Source organism: Amblyomma mixtum, chromosome 2, assembly GCF_055824585.1.
Source record: "Amblyomma mixtum isolate Tamu chromosome 2, ASM5582458v1, whole genome shotgun sequence".
Taxonomy (NCBI): domain Eukaryota; kingdom Metazoa; phylum Arthropoda; class Arachnida; order Ixodida; family Ixodidae; genus Amblyomma; species Amblyomma mixtum.
This window is the reverse complement of record NC_143013.1, coordinates 312,000,817-312,022,984: the sequence shown is the minus strand read 5'-3', so window position 1 is coordinate 312,022,984 and position 22,168 is coordinate 312,000,817. Positions and strand designations below refer to the sequence as shown.

At 45.5% G+C, this 22,168-nt stretch overlaps 1 protein-coding gene across 5 annotated transcripts in view; it reads right to left on the bottom strand.

Annotated features, from left to right (window-relative positions):
* Positions 1–4,796: 4,796 nt before the first annotated feature.
* The window catches only part of LOC149364985 (cytospin-A-like), a 40,701-nt gene continuing 23,329 nt past the window's right edge, over positions 4,797–22,168 (bottom strand). For all 5 annotated transcript variants that reach the window (XM_089575000.1, XM_089575002.1, XM_089574999.1 and 2 more), the window contains 6 exons: positions 17,531–17,649; positions 15,954–16,138; positions 13,578–13,686; positions 11,620–11,736; positions 10,225–10,284; positions 4,797–10,120 (listed from right to left, as the gene is read on the bottom strand). In XM_089575000.1, the coding sequence (XP_089431126.1) occupies positions 10,031–10,120; positions 10,225–10,284; positions 11,620–11,736; positions 13,578–13,686; positions 15,954–16,138; positions 17,531–17,649 (680 nt within the window). In that variant the 3' untranslated portion in view covers positions 4,797–10,030. The remainder of the gene's footprint in view (positions 10,121–10,224; positions 10,285–11,619; positions 11,737–13,577; positions 13,687–15,953; positions 16,139–17,530; positions 17,650–22,168) is intronic.

Here is a 22,168-nt window from a genome sequence, read left to right as displayed (position 1 = left end):
ATGCTATTCCAAAGGACCGGATATGGAGGAAGGAAAGCTCAGGAGAGGCTCTCGCTATCGGAGCTGAGCGCCAGAAAATTTGCCGGAAGTCACGCGCTTTCGCAAGGACTGCTGGGAGTCTGACTGACGGCGCAGCCAATGGCAACGCCGGGCGCAGCGGCGTCACCTGCTATCTAGTCTGCAGCGCATGCGCAAGCACACCTAGACGGCGGCCAAGTGGGGGGAGAAGCAGCACGGAGCGGCTTCAAATGTCTCTCCCGAGTTTTCCTTCCTCCATGGGACCGGAGTTCGAATCTCGGCGACTCCACGTTTCTCTTATTCCTTGAAATTTTAGAGCCGCGCTTTCAAGTAGTAGTAGTAGAAAACTTTTATTGAGATCTTTTAAGAGATTTGCGGATTCGAAGCCTCCGTCGTCTTTCGTGGCGCCGGCGACTTGAGGCTTCTCTTCAGCAAGGTTGGGCCCCTAGTCCAGGGCTCCACTGAGTCGCGCTGCATCAGTAGCGTGCCGCACTAAGGCCCTTTGGACCGCGAGCTCGCTGCTGGTGAGCCGGCTCTCCCATTGCTCCGCACTCGGGAATTCGTGTTGGTGGAATGCTTTATTTCGTTCGCACTCCCATGTGATGTGGTATAGTGTGGGTGTGTCGCCGCACCAGGGGCAGTTTGCTCTGTATTGTGTTGGTGACATCTTGTTATAGATGTACAAGTTGGGGAAGGAGTTTGTTTGTAGCCTACGCCAGCCGACTGCTTCCTCCCTCGTGAGGGCTTTGTGTGGTGGTGGGTACTTGAATCTAGTCCCCCTGTATAGTTGTAATGTCTCTGTGTATCCCCCCTCGCATGCTAGTAGCTGAAGCTCCAGAACATCTGACATGCCTGCTCGGTATGTAAGCCCTCGAGCTAGGCTGTCTGCTCTTTCGTTCCCCGCTACGCCTGCGTGGCCTGGGACCCAGATTATGTGTTGTATGGGTGTCTTCTCAGCAGAGGCTGCTGCCCCACTGATTATCCTGAGGGCCATGCCGCTAATTCTGCCCTTCCTATAGTTTTTACACGTGTCTTTCGAGTCTGTTAAGATGTTTAGGGATCGGCCTTTCCTATAGCCTTCTGCTACCGCCAGCGCGACGGCAATTTCCTCGGCCTCCGTTATGCCCACGACCTCCACTGAGGCGCATGTGGCGATGTCTCCTGTGCTATTAACTACCACCGTAGCGGCTAAGCGCTTCCCTGCATGTACGTACATGGAGGCGTCCGTATAGACTGTGTTTTCTGATCGGCCTAGCCTCCTTTCTATCTGCTCGGCCCTTGCTTTTCGTCTGTCCTCGTGTAGGTTAGGATCCATGTTTTTTTAAAAAATTATCGATCGTACAGGGCATTCTTCCTTTTCGAAGTTTTTCCAACCTCGCGGCTATGGTCGGGGAATACGTTGCACCTACGTGGGTAAGGCATAGGCATTCAATGTTATGCTCGGGGTGCCGACATTGGGCCGCATAAGGCGCATATGTGCGTCCCTAAGGTAGGGCCGAGCATTTTTAGTGCGAAGGCACTTCTAGCTGCATTCTTGGTGAAAGCCGTGAGAAGAGTGAAGCCTCCTGGCGGGTCACGTGACTCGATTTGCAGCGGCTGTAAAAACAACTGTGAAGAGATTTGGCAATGGCACTGAAGGTTGGCGATGTGATATGGCATGGACCACCCGAAATTACTGACCGTGAATGTGGGAGTGCTCGGGTGGAAGATAGGCTTGACCTATAGTCTCAAAATAGAATTGGCCCACCTCCAAAGATACGGTTGACCCACCCCCCCCCCCCCCCAAAATTGAGTTAACCCATGTGCGGAACCGACCTGGGACACCCCCAGGATGGGTGGCCCACTGCGCTTTCTCACATTATTTCGTGCTTAGCAATGCTAAAGCGCCAGCAAATTTTTGATCGGGATAGCGTCGTTGGCCCGACTTTGTACTGAGGTTGTTTGATCCGTTGGATACGGTAACATAATTACCATTACCCACTGACAATGCAGTGGATACTTTCAGGAAGCCAGAGAGACCGGCAGTTTAACATGCAGGGTGTTAGGCTGCGGAGATGGCATAGTAGCCTAATGCAGCAGCCAACAAAGCTGACCGCCGCACGTTCACATCCCATTCGGCCATGTATGAAATTTATTAGTGTTGGTTACGTGGCATGTGACGTGACACTCCACGCCATCCAATCAAGATTTTATGTGACACCACCACAAGGTCACCGCCGCGGGTTTCTGCTCCAACAAGGCTTCCATGCTTTGCATGAGAACTGATTTTCTGGCTCTTGCGGTATATGCTGGAGCTTGCTAGGCAGCGAAAGACTCATTTGTCGCTAAGAAAATTGGATTTAAAGATCTTCCCATCCGAAAAGGATGGGTTGCCACCGTTTTGAAGTGAATGGTGGAGGACGAGGAGAAAACATTTACTGTAGCACTGTATTGAAATGGGAAGGGAAGCTGTGGATGGACGTTGACCTGGGTGGCAGTCCCTATTCCGGGACGCCATTGGCTGCCGCCGCTGCCCGTGCTCTCTGGACCACCAGGGCCCGCTGGGCCTCCAGGTCTGAGCTGGACAGGGCCGCCTCTCAGCCTCCCTAGTTGGCCGATTTATAACTGCTATATTTGTATTGTACTGGCAGGCCCCCACCATGTGGTATAGGTCAGCATACTGCCCGCAGAATTTGCACCTGCCCGTGAATGTCGGGGCCACGTGTTTTGGTACGGCGGGATTTAGGAAAGACCCGGTTTGGAGCAGTCTGAGGTGGCACTCCTCGGTTCTGTCAATACCCTTGGCAGGTCCCGGGAGTACCCTCCTGCAGAGGCGTAAATGGTTTGTGATATCCGCGTAAGATTAGCGGAATCGGTATGATTGCCGCGGTAGAACCGGGGAATGGAATGGAACCCGGGGGAAGGAATACTCGGGCAGCCGCGTGAGCGGCCTCGTTTCCCTCAACTTCCTGGTGACCGGGCACCCATACTATCTGTTTTACTCATAGCCGAATTTGAATTGCTCTCAAATGGCAATAGTATTCTGCGGGCGAGCGGCGTTATCCTACCCCGCACGTAATTTCGGCAGACCTGCTGCGAGTCCGACATCATGTACGCTGCGTCGGAGTGGGTGGCGGCCAGTGCAATCGCCACTTCCTCCAACATTAGCGCGTCGCTACTTTTTACCGAGAGCCCGTTCACCTGCTTTCCCTCGTGCACCACCGCAATGGTGCAGATGCCCTCCTCGGTTGGACCCGCTGCATCCACGTAGTATATGCCCGTCTTATTTCCGTAATAATTTTGAATAAATTTTGGCCTGGCTTCACGCCTCCCCTGATTATACTCCCAATTCATATTTTTGGGGAGCGGCTTAACCAACAAAGTATTTTTCCATGCCTTCGGTATGTCGACTCTGCGTTCAGTGGTGGGTGTCCACAACTCGGTGGAGGGGCTGATTGAAGCCCATAGAACAAACCAAATTGCCAGGCTGTCGGTGTCCAGCGCCGACAGACAAGTCCTTCGGGACCTCAATCTCGCGCTGAATGGTGGTCTAACATAGCCTCTGGGATCCCCGTAATATCGGTGTCGACGCACACATTTCACTTGAAAAATCGGCCGGTGGCGGCAACACATGAATTTAGTTTCCTGGTTTGGTTGGTTTATGGGGTTTAACGTCCCAAAGCGACTAAGGCTATGAGAGACGCCGTAGTGGAGGGCTCCGGAAATTTCGACCACCTGGGGTTCTTTAACGTGCACTGACATCGCACAGGACACGGGCCTCTAGAATTTCTCCTCCAAAGAAATTCCAGCCGCCGCGGCCGGAATCGAACCCGCGTCTTTCGGGTCAGCAGCCGAGCACCATAACCGCTGAGCCACCGCGGCGGCTTTTTAGAAAACCGGTGGGTACCCGGCCGGTGGCGGGAGTCGAACCTTTTTCTGGTCATTTCTGCTCAGAAAAGCCGTTTTCGGCGAGAGTGGTCTTAGCGATTAGAACGCGGTACCCTGATGCAGGTCGACATCTATTTGTCTTATGTCCCTTTAAAGAAGTGTAGGCATCAAATTTGGGTTGCACGTTTTCTTCTGTATATAATGATGCACAAGATATTACTATATGTGGATCACCAGATGGAATTTACCTACAACCGCTAAATCATTTATAATTGAATTTTTTCACACTTGTTCCAGTTTCAAGAGCAAAATAATGGCTATGACATCAAAGGTCAGTATAGGTCACGCGAGGCATTAAGAAAACTGCAGTCACTGCTTCTTCACTCATTGTGATTACGGTTCTTGGGACAGGCTGGCTTCAGCGTTGCAGTGGATTTAAATGACGCATCAGCGATTATACCGCATTTTCGTCATACCTCACGTGACCTATACTAATCGTTACCGTCACAGCCATTGTTCAGCTGTTGAAACCGCAACACACCGATGAGGACTGTGCACCTCAACTTTCATGGAGTCGAGCCGTGGTCACCCCAAACGTTTTGTGATCAGCAGAAAAGTACCAAAGGTACTCTTCTGCTGGTCACGAAACCAAAAGCGCCAAAGTAATAAAGCTCTGCCCATAAAAACTAAAAAATGACGGGAAGTGTACATTAATATGTGCTACTCTTTCGCTGTTATCGTATTTCTTACACAGTAAAAGCCATCCCATCTAGGCCACAGCAGCACAAAAGCAGGATAGGTCACCATAATGCTAGTGATGAAACTCTGGTCCAACTCCACATTAATGAACCAGTTCCCCAGGATAATCTTTGCACCCAGTCCCTTTCTATAGAAAAATTAAGACACAATACTTGTGCGGTATATCTTTATCAAACCTTCACACACAACATATTTCAGTGTGTTGCATATTTAAGTATAAAAAGCACACAATAAAGAACTGTACAAAAGGCTTGTACAATCTCCAGAATAAATCATCCTGCTTATTCTTGTGGAGTACAAAGACAATACGTGCCACACACTGCACACAGACCAAATGTACAAAAAGCGCACTTCAGCTTACTTGAGCCAAGGAACCATTTTTCCTACAAATAGCAGTACAAGTCGCTTGCATATAAAGCGAGAGGTAATATGCAAATGAGGAACAGAAATAAAAATGAAAAGGCGGGACAATGCTCTTTGGAACACCTTTCCTCCTGAAGCAGCTGCAAACACTGCTGGCAGCTATCATACAGGGCTTCATATGAGGTATCAGGAATAGTAGTAAAAATGTTCTAGTGCTTTGCTCTGCTTGCCACACATCACCAGCTGTTACATAAGAGAAAATGAAAGTTTATTCATTACATGTACTCGGCTGCACACATGAAGACAAAAAAAGTGGAAAGAAATGTGTGGACTGAAACGACAATCTCATATACCAAACCACAGCCTAGTGAGTTTCAGCTTCTGCAACCAAATTTGAATGTGTGACATTGCAAGCACCCACTAAAACTGCATGCAAATTGCGGCAAAATTTTGATGAATGCATACCTCCCATAATATTTTCACACCCATACAGTTACAGGTGCCAAGTACAACAAATGTCACCAATTCCTGCTAATATGTCTAAAAAAAAGTGAAGCGTGTTTAATAAGTCAACTTTCTGCAGTTACTTAAATTTTAATTAATTGTGCTAAATTTCTGCATCAGCTAAAAGACTTACTTTTCAGCATCAGTTCAGTTTTAGTGCCTCTTTATTTCACTGATAAGCTCTCTTGTCTATGTAGGCTGGCCACTGGCTTTTTGAAAAACTTGAGGCTAATTGTATACTACCTGAAATGTCTGCTTCAGAATTCCGTGCCCGAGTGGAAAAAAAATTTTTTTTTTTGTTTCACCTCTTCCACACTGCTCTCCTTCTGTCTATATCTCCCAAATTCCCCTCCCTACGCAGAGTAGCATTCCAGCGATTTTTAAACGCCGGCTAAATTCTCTGTATTTCATTAAAGAGTTTCTCTCTCTCTCTAGAATTCCGTGGCAGCAACTTTTTTGTATCTTTTCTTTTTGTATAATCTCCTGCCTGTCTTCTTTTAAAGGCCTTCTCTCCCTAAACCCCTTCCCAAAACAGTGCACCATGCCAGTTTTAAACACCCCACTAAAAATATTTGCTGTTTATTAAAATGCTACCTCTCCCATCTGAATAAAAAGAAAACAATGAATGCCTACCACAAGTTTACCCATTCAGGCATATTCGCTTATCATATTCACCTAATTCATTCAAGCCAGGTAAGCTATATATATACGGTAGTTGATGTGGTACACGGAAAAGAATGCATAAGAAATCGTACAGAAAAATATGCATGAAAGTGCGAGCTTACTTTCTGCTGTGAATGTGTCAAAAATGTTCCTGAAACAAGTAAGATACAAAAAGTGTGGTCATTCCCAATTTACTGACTGAACTAAAACATCAAATGGATCGCCACTTCCTTAAAGCTTGGCTAGCTTTTTAGGAGAGCAATGACGAGCGTTGAATCAAAAAATAAAACACCTCTGCTCGATTCTTTCCTTCCATGTGAGTTTGACGAAAAAAGTCAAGCCACAATTCCATTCCAACAGTCCATGGAATGCAAAACATAGCAGCTAGCAAGGAGAAGAATAGCTCAAACGAACCTTCTTAGCTAATACTAAAATTGGTAAAAATAGGTGGAAAAGTTTCCACAGTTAATTGCTAAATACCAAAATATACCATGTTTTCCAGCAGAAACTTAGAACTGCCACAGCTGCAGATTTTACACACCACAAAAACAAGAGAAAACAAAATACTGTCATTCTGGGCAATACTACACCCAGCACATTGTGAAGTTAGTTAAGATGTGATTTGCAGTGGGTAAGGCGACATTAAAAATTGCTCTAGGATCATGCAAAATGTGACAAGTAATGCAGCTGGACCATCAACACATGGCAAGAGCTGCACTGAACACAGAATAAACATATTTCACAATAAAAAAAAAAAATCAAGCATGAACGCGAACAACCAATACAATGCATAAAACTTTACGCATGTGTTACTTCTACACCAACTAAAACAGCACACCATATATTACACCGACTACATCAATTAGAGCTGCACTTTGCCCCGATTTCTGATCAATACAACCTGTCAGCATCTGCTGTTAGCTGCCTTTTCGACACTGTTGAGAGAACGCTGTGAATAAGTGCCCTTAGCATGCGTGCTTCCCAGCTAATGAAGAGTTTTCAGCTGATGTTCCTTTACATATTCTTTGCAACAAATTTTGCTCATAGGGCTTTTTTTTTTTTTGTAAATAAAACAATGTCCGACAAATCCAATTTACACAGCACAAAATACAAGGCAGCATACAGTTGATGCTATAAATGTGGTTAATTTCATGTTTGCCTTAAGTAAAGTTTCACACAGCGAAGGAACAGCACTAGTGCATTGAATGAGAAATGGTCAATTTGAGGTAGCATTACGAAAAGAAAAAACTTCAGCACTAGGAAATAATTTTAGCTCGAGACGCTCCCAGTTGAATAAACTGCAAGCTACATCATGACTAAATGAACAGAGGTCATCAAACGATCCGGGCAAGGCCACCTGCACCTATGTGGTGCATTAAGCAACAACAAAAAGAGAATCAAATGAAAATAAGTACAAGAAAATTGGCCTCAAACAGCCGTTTCAGAAGAATGTTTACTGCTTGCGATGACTTTCCTCAATGGCAGCAGCACCTAATAACACCACTATACAGAAAGAGCAGGACCAGCGCTAAATCACTCCCAGAATGCTGCCCAACTTCCTTGGTGCATGAAAATATTTTCTTCTGTCTCTTTTTTACTTCAAACATGGCTTTGCTATCTGCTCTACTTTTTTCCTCAAAACAGACCCAAAGATATTCTTCGAAATAACCAAATTCACACACTGCCACAATTTGTGCATTTTTCTTAGTGTGCTCCTATCTGAAAGCTGAGCTGGTAACAAGTACACAAAAAGCCATGCAACAGGCATGCAAGACATCTTATACTGTGTGTTGCATGGAGCACTATGAAATTTTGCCACCAAAAGCTACCACCGAAAAGGAAAGCTGTTTGACCACAGTGGCATGCTGGCAGGTGAGCACAGATCCCGACGAACCCTGTTCAACAGGCATTGCAGCACAAAGAATTGCTCTAAATGCGCGCTGGCTAGCTTCGCTCCAAAACAAATACCTTGGCTGCCACCTGCAATTCTAGGCTGAAACTCGTTTTCAAAATGCTTGCACATGTAACCAGAGCAGCTCATCCGCTCCAACAAGCAGGGCATTTGCACTGTCATGCATGCCTTCGTTCAATGACGGGTAGCCTGTCCCCAAACATGGTCCTCCCGTACACACCGAGGGCATGAGAAGAAAAGCCTCTGCTACAAACAGAGACGAGAACACCAACAAGATCAGTGATGGTGCCCTGCATGACAAGTCATCCTAGCTCGACATCTACTTTTTTGTCATTTTTTTTAAGAACAGGCGGTAATTTTTTTTTTTTTTTTTGCCCCAGAGAAATCGCTACCACCGAGGCTCCATAGCATGGAGCAGTATACATATATACTTCTATTTGCATTCTACAGTGAATATGCAGCTGCATATATTTTGTTTTTTTGCACAAGAACAAAACCTTGATCACTTACGTACAGCAGTCTGTGGCAATGAAATACAGCAGAAGGTGGTTCATTTACTGTGCACAGGCGTACAGAATTGTTTACACACATGACTAGACCACAGCCCTGTCACGTCAGGGCACAAACAACACCAGCTTATAGACTACTACACTAGAACGTCACTCCCACAGTGCAAGGCAGAACAATGCAATGCGTCTGTTGCTATCACCGAGTCTGACAGCATTGAATCAACACGGGTGAAGAGAATTTCCTTTTTTTTTCCTCTGTACCAAAAAAGGAGAGAAATGTGAAGCCAATCTAGCCACAGTACAAAAGGCAGACAATAAACCAAACTGAACTGCTTTCAGAGACTTTCACTAAAAGGCACCAACCAATTTGTGCACATAAAACAAAAGTTTACTGATGTTGAAAATGTGCAGTGAAGACAAGCATTCATTTTCATATGCTGCAAAGATGTGTCAAAGACACAGCAGTCTGCAGGCACCGTGAAAGTGACTTTGAGGCAACCATAATAAAAGTGACACTTTCTGTGTGACAGTTGTGTTAGAAACAATACAAATGGGCTCATAAATAGATGAAGCATGTGACAATGATGCATGCTGCCCACTTGAAGATGCGATATAAGTGTGCGAACAACATGTGATATGACAAGGAAAAAAAAAACTACAAAAGGAGTATTTCAGACAAATGTGCGCACACACACGTACAAACTTTGCACAGGCAAAAAATACATACAAGAAACTTGAGTAAGAAACTGTGTTGCAGACAACAGCTGCTATCCTTCCTGTACTTCCCCCCATACTAGAGCCTTGAACACCGAACGCAAGCTTCACCTATTATGAAGAGATGCGTTCCAGGCCCCTTGCCACCGAGGTTCGATGAAACAAAATACTTTGAAAAGAAGACTGCATGAAGGCTACTGGTCAAAACTGGCATTCAGTATAAAAAAGCGCACGTCTACACTTCCTAGGCAGTAGTACCAGCATGATGGAGAGACTGAAAAAGGTGTACATGTCTTTAAACAATACTGTGAACACTTCTGTGGGCTGCCAAAAACAGGCATATAGTTTTACACCACTGGAAAAAACTGCAAGCTAAGATGCCATCTTTGGCGTTTTCACCCGAGGCGGCAAGCTGACAACATTCAAGATCGCTGTAAGCACATAAACTCTTTCCACCTCAGCAAGCAATTGCAAAGCCAGCTGGCTGAATTGATACCACACCACTGCAAGGAATGCTGTGGCTGTTAAGATTGTGGTGAGAACCCCACGCACTGTTTACATGGCAAAAATCGAGAAGTCTAAGGCAGGGCAACATGGACGAGAAAAACTGCGAACATAAAATTAAAAGCAATAAAAACAGGGTTAAGTCCCTTTCGTCAACAAGACATGTGCGCATTCCTTTGGCAGAAGTACTACAAGGCTGTGGTCCATTTGGGTCCCCTCAGGTCTCAAAGTGCTTGTAGATGGACGTAACGTAAGTCATGATAGACTGCCAGTCTGGGCGCTCGAGACATATAAGTTCGTTGACATTCTGCAAGAGACATTAGAAATCACCGTAAATTGGTGTGCATGCCCCCAAAGAGGACATGCTTTCCATAGCTTTTTCTGAATGGACAGAACAGGCACTGCACGCACCAAAGTGCTCGGGATCCCAGCTGATTCTGCTGCTTCAAATGCAATGCTGAAGTTTCTCCTCTGAAACAAAAAAAGAAAAAGTGGAGGATGTAAAGCAAACCCAAGATATAAAAAGGAAGGCTTACAGAAATATGGCAGTGTCAGTCTTTCAGGAACTATCTGAATAGCGCTGGCAATGACCACTCCATCAATTAAGTATGCGAAATGGAAAACAAGTGCAGAAGGTTGCCTGCCTTCTTCCAACACTGGTCATCGGTGTATCAAATTTGAAAGCATGCACATGTCATCCTTGACCTAAAGAAGCTTTGACCACAGTGGTGGCTACTGCCATCACCACAGTCAGTATGTGATGCAATGAAGCTAGGAGAACTGATGCACAAGTTACTCAAGCACACTGGACCTAAAACAACTCATCACTTTGCGCCATTTTAAAATGCTAACACTATGAAGGTTTGTTAATTTACAACACAGTGAAACTGCCGCTGCCTCAGCTGACATCTAATCAGCCTTTTAAGAAACTTTCTCTCCATGCCCAACATACTCTTTACACGGTTGAGCTCCATTCCTACACAGGACCACAGTGCAGTTATTGCCTCAGACTCTCTGTTGTTCGGCCATAAATGCTGTACACACAGTTCATGACTGTGCTCCCTTGCTTTGCTCACCTCCTCACCCAGACAAAATTTTTAAGTTCCAGACAGAATTTGCCACATGCCACCTAGTACCAACATATGCACCAATCAATGTATGCTCATGTACTGAGCTGTCTGCAAGACACTTCGGTCCTCCCCTTCTCGCTTGCCAAGAAGCCAAGCACACAACAACACATGGCATGACATGAAACAAAGCATCGTACGCATTAAGGCATGGAAGATAAAGTGGTCTGTAATATCAGCCATTTATGATGATTTGCTAAGACACCAAAACTGCTGAGCAGGCTTTTTACTTTTTTTGGTGGCAAGATGCACATTTCATTGGCTGATGTTGCAGGCTGCACATTTGTTACTTCTTGAGCAGCTCTTGGCTCAAGTGCAGTGGCAGAGGAAATAGGCGGGCACATGTGTCCCTGCTCTGCGTTGGTGGCTCTTCTTTTTTTCTATTTGCTCAGCTGAATGCTGCAATCTGTTGAGCATGCATGTGATTACAACTTTGCTTTGGTACCAGTGATTCCTTCATATCAGGAAAACTGCACTACTTTAATGGCTGCACCAGTCAAATGCACCTGTCTGTGCCACTCGGTTGGCCAACTGAATCGCACAGGATTGTCTTTTTCAAGGCCGCACCATTGTAGCTGGTTTCCCGAGGAAGCTATTCACAAAAGGCAAACTTTCTACTGGCCAGAAGCTGCTGTTGCCACAAAACGGGCCGAGCCGAGCAGCGTCCCCTGCAGCTCACCTTGTCCTTGCTGTCCAGCTGATCGTAAGGGATCTTGTCCCCCAAGTAGGTGTGCAGGAGGGCACAGAAAGCCAGCCCATCATTCCAGCTGCTGCTGAAGTTGGTGATGTCTATGCCCTGTTCCAGGATACAGGGCACGGGGGAACAGGACGCAGCCACACAAGGTCATAAATAACGAACGAGTTCAGTACTTCACGGTTGCACGGTAAAGACAGTGCCGAAATTTCCGCAAGCATTAACACATCATGTGATAAGGGCATGAAAAACGGAAGCTGGAATGAACATGTCGGGCTGTCATAACCTTGCCAATGCTCATCTCCTCTTGGTCATCAATGTGAATGAAACATAGGAGTGACAAATTGAAGCATAAACTGTCTGGTACAGCCTGGCAAGAGAAAAATGAACAATGCAATTCATCAGTTAATCCCGCATGCCCATGGCCTTAAAGATATGTGGCTACACAAGAGCCAAAAAACTATGGGGCTACCTAAACAATTCTTATAATCTGTAAATTCGAGTTTTGCTAGTCTTTAAGTGTGTCACTGAGTTGTTGTTTGGGGCTTGCGGGGTGAACGTTGTTTTGCTCCTTCAGCAGCTCGCTTCACACATTTCGCAGTGTCACAATGGTTGTGTTCTTGGCTGGCGGTAAACTGCCGCCTCTGGGCACGCTTAGCTGTCTCGCTTGGTGATGTAGATGCGAGTGATTCAGCTTGGACGATTGAGACTCCATAGCACTCCAACCTCACTCTTCGAAAGCTGAAGGCCAACTGACAGCAGCGGCGGGGACTTTCCCTTTTGTGCAATCTCTAGCCCCGTTCACATGAATACGACAGTGGCACGTCATATTTCCTAGCTGTTTGCATGTACCACATCAAGTGAGGTGGGACAGAGACACCTTGCCCCGTGCATGCGACGGAGGGGGCCAGCTGCTCCTGTCTAGAGTGCGGTCCGCTTTGTCATCAAAGCGAGAGGGTATTGCATGTTTCCCTCCCTTGCCTGGGTGGCGGCAGTGACATTACATCCCTTCAAGAGGGGTGATGACATCACTTGCATGCGGCATTTCTGCCATGCGTGCCTGCCACGGCTCTCTGACCACGGCAGGGTTTTCGCATGAGCCAAGTAATGCTCTTGCATTGAAAGCTTAATAATTACGCTTACTTTTCTCAGTTTAGAAAACAACTACTACACGCTCCTATGCTTAGGACTGTTGGTATTTTTCTTTTTTTAAGCAAGAATAAAGAGCAAAAATCTAACTGCAATTTTTGGAGCTTCAAATATGACTTCAGTACTCTGTTAGCGCATTAAGAAAATTCCTGATGCCAAACATACACAGCAGTTGCTAATCCTGTATGGGAGTTTATATTCTTCAATACAGTAAGCTGCAATGCCTGTGCTTCTCTAATACCTGCAAGAAATTCCCAATATGCCGATTCCTGATTCAAGGAAGCAGATTCTGTCCTCGTCATGAATTCTCAAATTTTGAAGCTGGGAGCCAAACCAGTGCATCTCGGCTGTCGACCCCAAAATTGTGTGAAGTACAAAGCAGGAGTGAGTGGCGTGTACTGCTATGTGCTAACATGCACTTGCTCTTAGGTTAGTGGAGTGGCCTGCGGCACATGCAAATCATTGGCTGATGGTCCTTCTCTTGAGGATATAGAGGGCACACTTTGAGGCATCCAAATTTCATCATGATAATTAAGATAAGCAGTGAAAACACAGTGCTTTAGAGCATGCTGTACAACTTCAAGAGCTTTCTACTTCAATGATATTCCAAGATATGCTAGTTAAGTTAATAAAGGTTCAGTCCAAAAAGCACAGCTTGGTGGTCCTTCACAGTTCAGTTGTTTTTTTTTTTTTTTTTTGTGATTGGCAGGGTCCAGTTCAGAAACTACTATGAGGGCAAACCCCTGCCCGCAGTAACCCGCCAAAGATGGCGGCGCGGGAGTTGTGCCTTGTACCTTGTAGCCCATGGTCTTGTTCTGGCACCACTTCAGCAGGGCATTGCGCTTGGATCCCCCACCCTTGACCAGTGACGCCAGTGGATCCTTCTTCTCGAAAGACAGGTCACTGCAAGTGGTCAACAAAACCACCGCATGCACACCTCAAGCAGCTGGTTCAGGTAACAGAGCCAAAATTTTAACGCATCTGCATAAGAACTTAAATCAGTCATTCGTTTGCAAATTGGCCTAGGTAAAAAAAAGTCAATTGCACGCCGTTTACCCGGCTCACTCACTGGAGGTCAGTTTCCCATAAGAATAGCTGCACGAGCAAACTTCCACTAACCTCTGGAGCGTGCGTTGCGGCAGAATCCAGAACTACTGAATCGTTAGCTTTTCTGTTTGCTGCTATTCAGCCAGGCTGCATGCTAGGTGTGGGGATGCACTTGCCTCACCATGGTTCGCTTTCCCGCAATGCACCCCAACTGTGGTAAGCTCCCCCGCAACGCACTCTTCTCAGTTGTATTACTTTAACTAACAGGGGTAGGCGCTCACGTCGCAGCGACACCAGTGCCACGGATGGCATTTTGCTGCGCGCTCGCGGGGGACAGACGGTTCTCTTCTCCTTGGGACCGGGAAAGTACGCGGACATTTCGCGGGCCGCTCCGCTCTTCGTCGGCGGGCGACCTCGTGTGGAAACGTGTTCCCCTCAGCTCATCCCGTCCGGCCTCGGAGTTTTTCCCCTGCCCTACCGTGGGCGAACCTTCGCTCGTAGCCGTGCTGGTGAGTCGGACATCCTCGATTCCTCAGTGTATTTTGTTGCTAGCTGGCATTATTGTTGTTGTCGCATTAAATGCCTAGTTTGTGTCAGCCAGTGTGTCGTTCCTTAGTTCCCGCAGAGCAAGACCTGCTGTGGTCGGCGAGCGCTCGACAGCGCTCGCGACCACGGGGTGGGGTCCGTGCGGTTTTGAACTGGGTCAGCCGCGGTTAAACGGGGAGAACGGATTTATCTCCCAATTTAAACCCCACAGAGGGTACCGTTTTGTCGCCTTCTATCACCATTTGCCTTTGACTGCTGGCCTTACGATTGTATCATTCTGTGTTTATTGCTTTGAGCTGTGCAGATACCATCATGCTATCACGCGGGGGAGCTACATAACATGGGTCTTGGGCGGGCAAGGGTAGGAGTAGGCATAGACTTATATTTGGAGTCAACTTTTTTTTGGCCAGCAAGGGGCACGTGTTGCGGGGTCTACATATACGTGGCAATATACTGTATACACTGCACATTATGACCTTATGACCTTCGTAGAGTTTTTTAGGACGTTTCTGCAAAATCTTTGGGTAATTTGCATGCCCCCTTTCTGAAGCCTTAATTTTACGAAAAAAAAAAAAAAATGCGCAAATTATGTGAGTAAATATGGTACGGTACATGTAGTTTTAAGAACTGGTAAAACAAAGGAAATAAGGGTACTATCACTTTCCTGGTTTTGCAACTACAAAATAGGCTGCTCGTTACAAGCAATCAACCTGGCTCCAGCAAATCATGCTTGATTTTCAAACAAAAGAAAAGAACTGGGCAAACAGTATTTTCTGCAGTTTTATGAAAAAGAAAAAAAGAAAACATAAACAGCTTGCTTGCTGGTATCAATGCACACAGGAACTCTTCACTTGTATTTGGATTTCTCAAAGATGCAGACATTTTAAATTATAACACTTAAGTGTTCAGCATGTTTTGGCCTTGGCAAAAAAAAAAAAAAATAAGGTGGCAAGCCTGTAACCCTGTTTCTGGCTCATAATAGCCTCAATTGCTTGCACGCTGCTGCAAGTGACATACCTACGAATAAGGCAGTCAAAGCACTATCATGAACTTCCTGCAAATGTCACCTAAAGGAAAGATTACATTAAACACAATCTGTAGCGAAAGTTTATGGAACAGAATGTAGCTGTGGAAAAAAAAAAAATTAATTCGGTGCCATCAAGCAAGCCTAGTGCTTAAAATGCCTCCAGGTACAAGGGGACATGCATGCACCAATTTATTTGTTTGTTGTGTTTCTTGACAATCATCACTGATGCTGTATCTGTTGATTGTGCTCCTTTTTCGCCTATTTATTGCGTGCGAGCAATAAAGCATTTTAGTCGCAAGTCAGCGCTGTGGTTGGCCCTACCTTAGTCCTGTCTTTCGTGCGCTGTGCCTTCAGTTTTAACAATGCGCCATTCGTTGGCATCAATTTCATGCGACTATGTCAGGAGGCAGCATTACAAAAAATTTACTCCCAAACACATGCATCCTGTAAACTTTTGCTGCCAACTGCACACACCAGAAGAATCTCACTGTGAATCAGTTCTCCCCAACCAGAATGAAGACGCATGTCCAGCCCAACAATGGACGCCCACCTGTAGCTATTCCTCCTGATGGGTTCCAGCTTGTGGGCCAGGATGGAGACTGGGTGTGTTTTGTCGGGCTCTGCGCGGACCGGTGCTTCGGCAGCACTGTCCCCGCCAGCGTCACTGCGCTGGCTTGGCTGCTGCGGCGAAGGCCGTGATGAGAGACGCACTTTTTCAGGCACCTTGAATGGGTTCTGCAGGTGCAAGTGTATGGAGGAATTGTGATACAGTGAAGGGATGCACAGATGGCTGGGGTCACAACTTGCAACTTGTTGCAACTTGTGAAAATATACAGCATGCCTACCTCCGACCTGGCAAAAGCATTATGTGACACAAAGCATGAGGGAGAGAGAGAAAAGAATGAGTGGTAAACTGCCAGGCTATGCACAAGAGAACTTTCATGAAAAAATTTATTCTTCACATTCCAATCTCTTTTTTACCATAAGAAATGTAAATGTTATACGAATGTTACGGCAAAGCCTTTAACCTCATTCACAGAGGTGCCTGAACAGAAGCAGGGAACCAAGTCATGATAACCTGCAAAATTCCATCAATAAAAGGCCGTTTAATGCACTCCAGACAAACACCCAGATGAACACAAACTCAAAATCAGACAACCCCTGAGGAACTCACTCCTTGAAATTGTTCCTTGAACTCGAGAGGCTGAAAAGATTTCTTTTAGACAAAGAAACTGGCAAGGACACGTAGCAACATTTTGTTTTCAAGCTATAGACCAAGTTTCATAGGGCACTGCGAGATTGAGACAGTAGAAACCGTCTATCTGGCCTACTAGCCCGTTGTGCCAACCAGCGGTGTGGACAAAGCACTTTTCTTCTTCTTCTCACTTTCTAATATATGTCTGGCCGCTTGCAGGGATCAGCTGTGCAAGACATTTCTTTAAGTTATTAAAAGAAACTGGCAAAGACATGCTGCACTATTTTGTTTTCAAGCTATAGACTGAGTTTTATAGGACACCGTGAGCTTGAGAAAGAAGCACCGTCTACTATCTGGCCTACTGCTTGCAGTGATCAGCTGTCCAAGATCAGCTGCTTGCTACGCTTAATGATCGAACTCTTTTGCACGTTTCTTACTCCACTGGAGGCTGTGTTTACAGAAACAGACAACAGATGAATTTTTAACATCCCAAAGCGATTCAGGCAATGAGAGACGCCGTAGTGAAGGGCCCCGGAAATCACGACCACCTGAGATTCTTTAACATGCACTGAAATCGCACAGTGCACGGGCCCTTAGAATTTTGCCTCCATCGAAATTCGACCCCCGCGGTCGAATTTTTTATTCACTGTTTTCATATAGTACATATATGGACATACCTCGCAAAGGCTATTTTATTCATTGTTTTCATACAGTACATATATGGACATACCTAGCATGCTCGCACATCTTTCTAGGGGCACTTCTATTAAGACGAACTTCTGATAAGATGAACAAATTTTCTGGTCCCTTCAAGTTCACCTTAAAGGGAGCCTACTGTGCAGTAAATGTCTTAGGCACTGTCATGACTACTGATGTGGACAGACACAAAACTGGCCAACTGAGTAAAGCAGCAGCAGCAACCAGGTCCTCACCTTCGACAAGATGTCACTGGCATTCCCCAGGAGAAGAGCATTTGCTGCCGCCACCGCTGACCTTGAATCTGAGGCCAGACTGTTGAGGCTGCTGGTGGAAGAGCTCCTGCTACTAGGACCTACAGTGCACAGAAAACATCCGCAAGGCATCTCAAAACACTCATTTATACTTGCTCAAGGGCTGAAACAATCTGATCATGGCACCCGGACTTGCAACAAAAACAATGGATTCCAGACCATGCTGCATGCACAAATAAATGATGCATGACCCAATGGTGAATTTTTCAGGGCCTAAAGTATCAGGTGTTTCGTTATGCGGAAAAAAAAAAGGAGCAAAAGAAAGTAATGGTCCTGCCAACTTTCACAGAGGTTACTCTACAAACCAATAGGCCTATAAACCAAACATGATCCACTCCTGTAGGTGGCACGGCAGGGTCATGGGTTCGGATTCCACCAGCAGCACATGGTTGCCTTTTCTTCGACTTTCTAATCAATGATCTTTCAGCTAAAATATAATTAAACTAATACTTTCCTATTATATAAAACCGCAAATTAAAAGAAAAAAGATAGAAATATTCACTTATGCGTTCCTTCAGGTGTAAGAGACCAAGATAAGAAAGACTAAGTGCACAGGCTGGCCTTGGTTTATTAAGAAATCCAAAGCAATGCATACACAGGATAAGGAGAGTAGAAATCAAGTCCACTGCCTGCACTTTTCTCTTTTTTTAGTCCCGCATTTGTGCTGTATTAAATTCTTAGAGTGACAGTGCCAATAGACAGCTACACATTTGGCAAAGGCAGTTGTAGCCACATGTTTTAAGCCATGAACATCCTCAGTCAGAATGACCAGCCATGATCGGAAGACCTTTAATAGTGCTTTTTGCTCCATACTTGATGTCGTGCCAAAGAGTGGGTCGTCAATAACACTACCAAGCGACTCAAACAATCCACCACCCTCCATTAACATGTGGCTGGTAAGCAGTAATGTTCCTCTACCTGGGTAAATATTCACACAACTTGGCGCAAGATGTGATCTTCATGGTGTGACCCTTTATTCTCCACATAATACTCCCTACTGCTCCTGCCAACAACATTCCAGCCCTGCCAATGCATACCACAGTTTATGCTGTACTTACCGAATTAAACTGCACACAATGCGAGAAAGCGCTGTTGCAATCGGATGCATTAGCGAAAACCCCGCAGTCAACAATGTCAAAGGAAAACGGCTTAAAAATCACTGTCATCATCATCACTATGATAATCCTCCCAGCTACGTCCACTGCAGGACAAAGGCCTCTCCCATAACCCTCAAATTAAGCCTGTCCTGTGCCTACTGCGGCCATCCTATCCCCGCAAACTTTCCAATTACATCTGCCCATCTGGCTCCCCACTGCTCCCTGCGACATTTATCTCCTACTGGAACCCACTTGTTTGCCCTAAGAAACTATCAGTTATCCACTCTATGCATTACATGCCCAGCTCATGTCTTCCTCTTCCTGATCTCAACTGGACTAGCATCATTGTGCATTTGTTTCCTAACCCACTGCACTCACGTCCTCTCTCTAAACATGATGTAACTAAGTAAGTGCAAATAGCAGTGTTGTGTTGTGTTGGGTTTTATGGCACATAGGCAGCTAAGGCCATCATGCGCCAAGCTCAAGGTATAGAATGAGTTTTCTGTAGAATTTTCAAAAATGTTAAAAATGATCGCTAGTGTAGATGGCCTAATAAAACTGTACTACCTAGTATGATAACGGAAGAAACGAAACTTTAATGTTAAAAGCCTTAAGAAGGTCAGGTAGTCTCAGCGCCTATCCTTGCCTGGGCAAGGATCCCGAGGCTCCCAACCAGTTAAATAAAAACCTCAGCCTTCTTCTCATGAATGAGAAAGTAGCTGAGGTGTATCATCTAATAAAGTGAACTAGCGGATCGAAATTTCCAGTTTTTCAAGCACACCTGCTTCTTTTAAAAAGCTAAAAAGAGAAGGTATGTTAACAATGGCATTATCATCTAAAAGCAGTGCTGGGTGAAAAGGAATGCATTCATTATAAAATTCAGTGAAGTATTTTTTTCTTAGTTTTTCCAGTTTTGCACAAGAGAATAAAATGTGGTTAACGGTAAGTTCATCTCCGCATTCTTCGCAAACAGGTTTGTTTTGTTTTGTTAGCAGGAAGTTATGTGTAAGGTGAGTGTGGCCTATTCGGAGACGGCAGAGAATCCCTTCCTTGAAGCGTTCCTGGTGGTCACACGACCTCCATTCCCCTAAAACCGGCTTTACCAAATGTAGTTTATTATTGACTTCACTGTTCCAAGTCGACTGCCATTTCTTCCTTAATTTCCGTTGTACTAATTTTATGCAATCGTTAAAAGGTATGTTTACTTTTTTCGTTTCCATCCTATGAGTTTGAGCAGCGCACAAGTCTGCTTTCTCGTTCCCTTTTATTCCAATATGACTCGGGACCCAGCAGAGTTTTATATTTTGTCGTTTAGGTGCGGCTGTTACTATGCTGTGTTGTATAATGTCACCAAGAATAGGGGTGATAGCGTTTCTAGCGTGGAGAGCTGCAAGCACACTTAAGGAATCTGTGTAGATTATACTGGTTGTGAGGTGCTCCTTTAATATTTTGTCTATGGCCACCCAGACTGCGTAACGTTCTGCAGTGAAGATGGATGCGCAATGTGGAAGTCTTACTGTTTTCTCCGAATTACCTCGCACCACTGCACTTCCTAGGTAAACATCTGTTTTTGAGCCATCTGTATAAAAATCTGTGAACTTACTGTATTTTTGCTTGAGTGCAAGAAATTCTTGTAGTATATGTTGTCGTGGAGTTTGTTTTTTATGAACTGCGTAAGGGTGAAATCACAGATTGTAGGAAAATTGTACCATGGAGGCAGTGCATCTTGTCTTCAAGCAATGTCGGGTAATGTATCTAGTAGGCCGAGGTTTTGGCACATCAGCAGTTTTTTGGTTTGAACTAATGGCACAAGAGGCACTTTCAAAATCATGTATGCATTTTTTTTAACACAAAAGGCTGCTATGTGAACAAAGAGAATATACTGAAGCTTTGTCAAACAACTCGATAAAGCTGTGTCAACTTCCTGCAAAAATGGCCATCAGAAACTGGGGCAGCCGATCTTCATGCGGTGGTGATGTATCTGTGGGCTGCGTAATCCTATACTATGTGGGGCCTCCAACTGCTTCTCTTAACTGCGAGTGCGTTATTGCACAGCTGTTGCTTTTAGGCGATGACTCCATGACACGTGCTATGCGTACGCACCGCATGTCCAGTGCCACCCCGCGTCGGGAGTCGGAAAAAGGCACCCATCTCCATGCGTCTTGCTCTAGCTCCCTTCATGATTGCATCATCGCGCTTGTTTAGCAAAATTCACGCGGAGAAGAGCGGCTGTGGTAGCTGTAGTCAGCTCAGACTAGTTCCGCGGAAGCAAAGAACGCCACGCGTCCTCCAATTAGAGATTTGGCATAGTGCAATCCACCTCTGCAGGGAGGCGCTGCTCATGTGCAGATGGCCCTGAGGATGCCACAAGGCGCTGGACCAATCAGCACATCAGCACATGCACGGAAGCAGATGGCACTGCGCTAAATCTCTCTCTATTGATGCATGTCGCTGTGCCGGTTCCGATGCTTGCGTACCGCGAGTAACGAGGCTGCAGACACGTGGCAGGTACAGATCTGAGCGCCGTGCTTCCACCTGCTCGCGTCTGTTGCTGCAAGCACGCGCACACCGGCTCCGGCCTACGGGCGGGTGTGCAGCAGCAGGAGTGCAGGCAGTGCCATCCAGGAGGAGGTAAGCTGAACCAAAACCACACGCAGCAGGAGTCCCAGAAGAAACGTTGTTCGCTTGAGATGAATACTTTGAGATTTCAAATATCAAATATTCAGATCGAATTAAATATCGAATATTTTACTATTCCACCAAATATTTGAAATTATCGAATATTCGCACATGCCTCAGTGCAACCCCATCATTTTCCTTCCCCAGTTCACCAAGGTACTTTCCAAAAAATTCTGATTATCTTACAGTTACTTACACTGGGTTTGTTGGGATAAAAGCAGCTAAGGCTTATTTCCTACTCATGATCCTGTGCATGGGAAGTTGCAAATGTATGGGTGCCGACATTCACGAGAGGAGAACTGGCTAAATCGGTTACTCTTCACCAAAAAAACGTAAGATCCTGGCCCACCGTGGCTGTCATGTGGACAACTATGTGCATGCACAAGGCGTGAGAAATGGCTTTTCGTACAAACAGCCACGTGCACGCAACACTCGGTATCACACAAGTCTGCCCCTCCTGCAGCTACAGCAGGGCATGCAAAGGCTCAGCTAAAGCTAGCATTATCAACTAACACTCACCAGTGCTGTCTACAAGCAAAATTCGTGCCAAATTGGACTCACAGGGTCCGACAACTTGATTTAGCAACCTAATACAAGCTAGATGCCTTATCCCGCAAGAGTTTCGTAAAAAATGCTGTGGTGTAGAAGATTATCAAGAAGATTTTTTTGTACCAGTGGATATGCTTATTTTAATGTATCCTGATGCTTTTCATGAAAACAATGATCAATTAGCGCAATGATGATTGCCCAGCAACAAAATCAAGGAATCATAAATTTGCAGCAG